This window comes from Nothoprocta perdicaria, unplaced genomic scaffold (genome assembly GCF_003342845.1).
Source record: "Nothoprocta perdicaria isolate Ctin4 unplaced genomic scaffold, notPer1 scaffold_237, whole genome shotgun sequence".
In the NCBI taxonomy this organism is placed as follows: domain Eukaryota; kingdom Metazoa; phylum Chordata; class Aves; order Tinamiformes; family Tinamidae; genus Nothoprocta; species Nothoprocta perdicaria.
This window is the reverse complement of record NW_020455463.1, coordinates 44,173-51,102: the sequence shown is the minus strand read 5'-3', so window position 1 is coordinate 51,102 and position 6,930 is coordinate 44,173. Positions and strand designations below refer to the sequence as shown.

At 64.8% G+C, this 6,930-nt stretch overlaps 2 protein-coding genes across 2 annotated transcripts in view; both read left to right on the top strand.

Annotated features, from left to right (window-relative positions):
• Nucleotides 1–3,768, top strand: part of LOC112947558 (D-threo-3-hydroxyaspartate dehydratase-like) — a 7,282-nt gene extending 3,514 nt beyond the window's left edge. Inside the window, exons 3-7 of the mRNA XM_026039668.1 lie at nucleotides 220–406; nucleotides 1,730–1,851; nucleotides 1,930–2,125; nucleotides 2,195–2,300; nucleotides 3,679–3,768. Of these exons, the coding sequence (XP_025895453.1) occupies nucleotides 220–406; nucleotides 1,730–1,851; nucleotides 1,930–2,125; nucleotides 2,195–2,300; nucleotides 3,679–3,768 (701 nt within the window). The remainder of the gene's footprint in view (nucleotides 1–219; nucleotides 407–1,729; nucleotides 1,852–1,929; nucleotides 2,126–2,194; nucleotides 2,301–3,678) is intronic.
• Nucleotides 3,769–5,434: 1,666 nt separating this feature from the next.
• LOC112947557 (tumor necrosis factor receptor superfamily member 16-like) overlaps nucleotides 5,435–6,930 on the top strand; it is a 2,752-nt gene continuing 1,256 nt past the window's right edge. The window contains exons 1-2 of the mRNA XM_026039667.1: nucleotides 5,435–5,494; nucleotides 6,694–6,829. Of these exons, the coding sequence (XP_025895452.1) occupies nucleotides 5,435–5,494; nucleotides 6,694–6,829 (196 nt within the window). The remainder of the gene's footprint in view (nucleotides 5,495–6,693; nucleotides 6,830–6,930) is intronic.

Below are 6,930 nucleotides of genomic sequence, written 5' to 3'. Positions count from 1 at the left end.
CCAACGCCCAAACCAACATGGGGCATTTGAGACCCTCAAGCCCCACATTTTCCCCCTTCACTGCAAGGATGCTCCATAGAGCAGACGCCCCATGGCCTCCAACCCCAACATCTCATCCAGTACGGGGCATCTGTCATTCCCACGTGGAATATCCCCCCTCGGGAAGGCTCCCCGAGGCCGGCGCCCCACACGGAGCCCCGTTCCCTTGCCGCCCCGCAGTCGGCGTGCGCCCCACGGAGCCGGGCGCGCTGGAGCTGGCGCGGGCCGTCGCGCAGTCGGCGCCGCGCCGCGTGGCGCTCGTGGGCGTCTACGCGCACTGCGGCGACACATACCAGTGCGCCGGCGTGCCCGAGGTGCAGGCCGTGGCGCGCGCCACCGCCGCCGCCCTCGGCCGCTTCGTGGACATGTGAGTGGCACCCACGTGGGCGGAAACGGGCGGAATTCCAGGGAATTTGGGTGTTTTGGGACGCCGCTTGAGCCCGGCGTCCGGCATGCATAGAGCTCATCGTGCCGCCGTCTTCACCCCATCTGCATCCCGATCCCCGCGCACCGGCAGCCCTGGAAGCGCGCCCGTTTCCCGGGCCATAAATGCAAATCCCGCCTCCGGCACTCCCCACCTTGGGAAGCGCAGCGGGATGTTCCCCACCCCCCGTCTCCTTTCCCCATCCCCTTTCCCTCTGCTTTTCCATTGCCTGGCACATCTGGCCAGCGGCGGTGCCTCAGTTTCCCCATGGAGCTGGCAGGGCTGGCGTGGGGCCTCTCAGCATTCCGGGGTCAGTGGGATCAGATCTGTTCCCAGGTGGAATCCCAGAGAGTCCTGAGCCTCCAAGCCCCACAGATCCCCTGTCCCGAATCCTGCAATTTCTGCAGCCCAAATCGCAGAGATTCCTGCACCCCAAGCCCCAGAGATCCCCACGTCCTGAATTCCAGTAGTTTCCTCACCCAAAATCCCAGAGATCTCTGCATCCTGAAACCCCAATCCCAGCAGATCCCATGCTCCAGATCCCGGAGTTTCCCATAGCCCAAACCCCAGCAGTTCCCACACCCTCAATTCCAGCAGTTCCTGTCCCCCGAATCCCAGAGATTCCTGCACTCTGAATCTTAGAGATTCCCAAACTTCAATTCCCACTCTCCCAAACCCAGCAATTCCTGCACCCCAAATCCCAGAGATTCCCAAGTCCCAAATCCCAGAGGTTTCCATGCCCTGAAACCCAGCAGTTCCTGAACCCCAAATCCCATTGATTCTCACTACCCAAATCCCAGTGGCTCCTGCTCCCCAAATACCAAAGTCTCCTACACCCCAAATCCCACCAGCTCCTCATACCCCGAATTCCAGAGAGTCCCATGCCCCGAATCCCAGGGATTCCTGCACCCTAAATCCCAGAAATTCCCATACTGTGAATCCCAGAGATTCCCATGCCCTGAATCCCAGGGATTCCTGAACCTCAAATCCCAGAAATTCCCCATACCCTGAATCCCAGAGATTCCGATGTTCTGAATCCCAGGGATTCCTGAACCCCAAATCCCAGAAATTCCCAGACCCTGAATCCCAGGGATTCCCAAACCCCAAATCCCAGAAATTCTCATGTCCTGAATCCCAGAGATTCCCCTGCCCTGAATCCCAGGGCTTCCCGCACCCCAAACCCCAGCGGTTCCCGCGCCCCGTTGGCACCACCCTCCCGGTGCAGAGCACCTGGGCACGGGCGGGGGGTGCCCGGTGTCCCCGCAGGCTGCGCCAGGCCGGGGTGCCCTGTCCCGAGGCCAGCATGGGCTCCACGCCGTCCTGCAGCCACCCGGTGCCGGAGATGGGCGCCCTCACCGAGCTGCACCCGGGCAACTACCTCTTCTACGGTGAGCGGCGCGGCGGGGGGCACCGGGGCGTCCCCCCGCGTGCACCCACGCTGCAGCTGCGCCCCCGTCCCCGCGCAGACCTGCAGCAGCTGCAGCTGGGCAGCTGCGCGCCGCAGGACGTGGCGCTGCGGGTGCTCACGCGCGTCCTGGGCCACTACCCGCGCCGCAACCAGCTCCTCGTGGACTGCGGCTGGGCGGCGCTGAGCCTGCACGGGCAGCAGCAAGGCCAGGGCCCCGCGGGCTGCGCCGCCGTCGAGGGGCACCCCGAGCTCAGGTGGGCGCTGGGGACCGTGGTGGGGATGGTGGTGGCGGTGGCATGGGTGCTCATGGGTGCCCCGTGCAGGCTGGTGGGGCTCACGCAGGAGCACGGGCTGCTGGAGCCCGTGAGCGGCGCCTTGGATTTCGACCGCTTCCCGGTGGGCTCCATGCTGGCGCTCATCCCCTTCCACGTGAGTAGCGCCCGCGCTGGCAGCGGGCACCCCGCTGTGTGCCGGCACCAGGAACCAGCCCCGTGCACCGCATTGTGCATCGTGCCGTGCACCCCAACACGTGCTGGCACTGGGCATGGCACTGGGCACCCACACCGTGCACCCTGCCGTGCACCACGTCATGCACTCCACGACGTGCTGGCACCGTGCACGGCATCGTGCACTCACACTGTGCACACTGCTGTGCTCCGTGCCTTGCACCCTGCCATGCACCATGCCATGCACCCCACCACGTGCCTGCACTGTGCACCCACACCGTGCACCCTGCTGTGCTCCGTGCACTCCACCATGTGCCTGCACCATGCACCCGTGCCGTGCACCCTGCTGTGTCCTGCTGTGCGCTCCCCGTCATGTGTTGGCACCGTTGGCACCCCTCCATGCACCGTCGTGCCCACGCTGTGCTCTGTGCCCTTCGTGTGCCTGCACAGCGCACCCATGTCATGCGCCACACTGTGCACCCTGCCATGCACCCACACCATGCACCCTTTGCCACGCCAGCGCCCTGCATCCACGCAGCGCACGCCGCACGCCCTCACCGTGCACCCTGCCATGCCCTGTGCCGTGCACCCTGCCGGCTACCTGCACCGAGCACTTCACCATGCGCCCACCCCGTGCACCGTGCACCACAGCATGCCCACGACGTGGGCACCCTCCCCATGTACCCATGCCATGCACCCACCCCATACACGCACCCCATGCACCCACCCTGCGCACCCACCTCATGCACCTTCCCCATGCCCCCCGACCATGCACCCACCCCGTGCACCTACCCCATGCAAATGCACCCCCACCAGGCACCCACTCTGTGCAACCATCCCATGCACCCCCACCACGCACGCACCCTGGGCACCCACCCCATGCAATAACCCCACACACCCACCTCACGCACCCACGCCGTGCACCCACCCCGTGCACTAACCCCACGCACCCACCTCAAGCACCCACCTCATGCACCCACCCCGTGCATCCACCTAATGCACCCCCACCATGCACCCACCCTGTGCATCCATCCTGTGCACCCACCTAATGAACCTCCACCATGCACGCACCCTGTGCACCCACCCCGTGCACTAACCCCATGCACCCAACCCGTGCATCCACCCCGTGCATCCACCTAATGCACCCCCACCATGCACCCACCCTGTGCACCCACCCCATGCACTAACCCCATGCACTAACCCCATGCACCCACCTCATGCACCCACCCTGTGCACCCACCCCATGCACTAACTCCACGCACCCACCCCATGCACCCACCCCATGCACTAATCCCACGCATCCACCTCATGCACCCACCCCGTGCACCCACCCGGTGCTGACGCCGCCTCTCGCCCCGCAGGCCTGCGCCACGGCCGCCATGCACCCCGTGTACTACGTGCACGACGAGGGCAGGGTGGTGGCCCTGTGGCACCCGGTGCGCGGCTGGTAGGGGCCCCGCGCCCGCCCCGCGCCCGCCCCACGAGCACCAATAAAGCTCCAGACCCCTCCGCAGGCTCCGTGTGGCTTTGGGGGGCACCAAGAAATCCGGGGGTGCGTGGGGCCAGTGGGTGCTGGGGGGGTTGTGGGTGCCCGGGGGGGGCTGCGGCAGCTCCGATCCGGCGGGATCCGCGGGCGACAGCGGCGCCTCCAAGGCCATAAAACACAGCGGGAGCGGGGGGGATCCTGCCCCTCATCCTGCGGTCCCGCTTTGATCCCGGGCAGTCCTGCGGCGGGGAGGGGGGCACGGAGCCCCCGCCTACGGACATCCCTATGGAGCGGGAATGGGCCCATCCCGAGGCATCCGCACGGGGCCCTGCCCGTCGGAACCGGTCCAGTCCTATCCTGCCCCATCTGAACTGCTCTGGTTGCATTGGGATCGGTCCAGCCCCATCCCACCCGATCCCAACTGGGCCGCCTGGATCAGAGCCAAACGGAGCTGATCCCAAGGCTCCGGCTCAACTGAGCTGATTTGATCCAGGTCGGACTGATCCAGGACCGGACCTGAGCTGCAGCAGCCCAAGTGAATGCAAAGGCACTGGGACTGATCCAATCTGACCGGATCCAAGCAAACAGTCCGGATACGATCCCACGTATCTGGAGTTGGTCTCAACCAATGTGAGCCTGAGCGACCCAATCTGATCCAAATGGTGCCAGTCCCATCCGCACTAATCCGAACCAATCCAAACGGATCTGAACCCAGAGAGTCTCATCTGCACCAGACCCGGATCAAACTGATCCAGCTAGAACCGACCTGGCACAATCTGGTCCGATCCTGACCAATCTGGGCTGAATGGAACCAATCTGGATTCAGATCTGATCCAGTTTGATCCAATTTCCAGTTTGATCCCACATGAGATGATCCCACCTGAGCCGATCTCAAGCAGGCCAAACTGAACCCATTTGATTTGATCCAATCCGCATCGATCCGGAACTCATATGATCCAATCTGGATCAAGTTGGTATGAACCAGACCGAACTGATCCGATTCAGATGCTCCCACCTGATCCTGACCTGACTGGCACAGAACCGCTCTGGCTGGACCGATCCGATTTGAACCGGACCAAACCGGTCCCATCCAAACGGACCCAAACTGAGCGGGTCAGCTCTGCTCCAGATGGATCCGATCCGCACGGATCCAGTCGCGCCCGAGCCGATCCAGTCTGATCCCAGCGGATCCGACCCGAACCGAACCGAGGCCGCGGCGGAGGGGGGCGTGTCCCCGCCAAGCCCCGCCCCCTCCCCACTCTCAGCCAATGGCGGCGCCGCCCGGCCCCTGCCGGCCCGGAGCGAGCCGCGCCCGGCGCCCGAACCGAGCCGGGACGCGCGGCGGAGCGAGCGGCGCCCGAACCGAGCCGAGCCGAGCCGAGCCAGGCCGGACCGGACCGAGCCGAGCCGAGCCGCGTGGCAAGGAGCTGAGCCGAGCGGAGCCGAACCGGGCAGAGCGGGGCCGAACCGGTTCGGAAAGAGCCGAACGGGACCGAACCGGGTCGGGAGGAGCCGAGCGGAGCCGAACCGAGCCGCGCCGCGCGTTGGGAAGCGCTGCCGCGGGTTCGCGTCCCGCTCTCGGTCCCGGTCCCGGTCCCGTTCCCGGTCCGGATCCCGGTCCCGGTCCGGCCATGCGGCGGGAGCGGGCCCCGCTCTGCCTCCTCGTCGTGCTGCAGCTCTGCCCCGCGCAGGTCAGTGCGACCCGACCCGACCCGAACCCCGCGAGCCGCCCCCGGCCCGTGCAGCGCGATCCCCCCGGTGCCGCTGCGGGGGCGGCGGGAGCGCCGCGGCCCTTCCTAAATTCCAGGGCGCTTCCCGGCGGGTTAACGCGGAACACATTGGCCGCCTGGAATTAACTTTTTTTTTTTTTTCTCCTTCTCTTTATTTCTTTCTTTCTTTTCCTTCTTTCTTTCTCTCTCTCTTTTTCTTTTTTCCTTTTTTTTTTTTTTTTTTTTTTTTTTTTTCCTCTTCCCTCCCCGTTGCCGCCGGGCTCTGCAATTAAGCTCCATTTCTCCCCCCGCTGCCAGGGGAGGCAATTACCGCCAAGCCCAGGCTTTATTTTACTTTTTTAATTGATTTTTTTGTTGTTCTTGTTGCTTTCCCACTAGTCGCGACTTCCTCGGGGGGAATTTTTCTCTCTGGGGCAGTGAAAAAGGGGGAGAACCCCCCAAAAATCCTTTGACTGGGGGGCTTCGACGGCGCCGAGGCCGAAGGCTGCGGCCTGGATTCCATCAGCCGGGATCTTCCTCATCCCGGCCACGCTTGGGATGCTCCGGCCGCCCCACAAAATGTCGCCGGGGGAACAGGGAGAAGAAAAATTCCCCTTTTCGTCCATTTTTAATTATTTTTTAATATTTTTTTCCCCTCTCAATGTCTTCGGGCACGAGGGGGAACTCGGGAAGCGAAGCTGCTCCCGGCCAGGGCTGCCCGTCCCGGCGCTCCCGCTCCGCGATTCCAGGGAATGGGGGTTTCCAGGGAATGGGGGGGGTTCTCTCCGGATGCTCCGGGAGCCGCCACCGCCTGCTGCTCGTTAAGCGCCTCCAGCTGCCTGGTGCCAATTAATGCTTTTGGTTGCGGGGCGGGGGGGGAAATATTTGGGGGGAGCCGCCTTTAAAGGCTGCGGCCGGACGAGCCGCCCCGGCGTCACCGAAACCTGATCCCCGAATAGTTTTTGCCGAGCCCAAAAATACCCACTTGGTGGGTGTTTTGGGGGTGTCTTTGCTTGGGTTTGGGGGTGCGTGTCTGTGTCCCCCCCCCCCCGCCTCAGTTTCCCCCTCCTCCTGCCTCAGTTTCCCCATCGTGGAGGCAGCAGTGCGGGGAAGGGGCGCAGGGGGGATCGGAGCACCCTGGGGCCCTCCCCGGTTGTGACTCCCGGGCGCCGGTGCCGCAGGTGCCGTCGCGGAGCCCCGCGTGCCCCAGCGGCGCCTACACGGCGACGGGCGCCTGCTGCTCCCTCTGCCCGCCCGGCTTCGGCGCCGCCGAGCCCTGCGGCGCCGCCGACACGCGGGGCGAGCCCTGCGGCCACGGTGAGCGCCGCGCAGCCCCCGCGCCCCGAGTGCAGCCCCCGGACCCAGAATGCAGCCCCCAGACCCAAAATGCAGTCCCTAGAGCCAGAACGCAGCCCCTA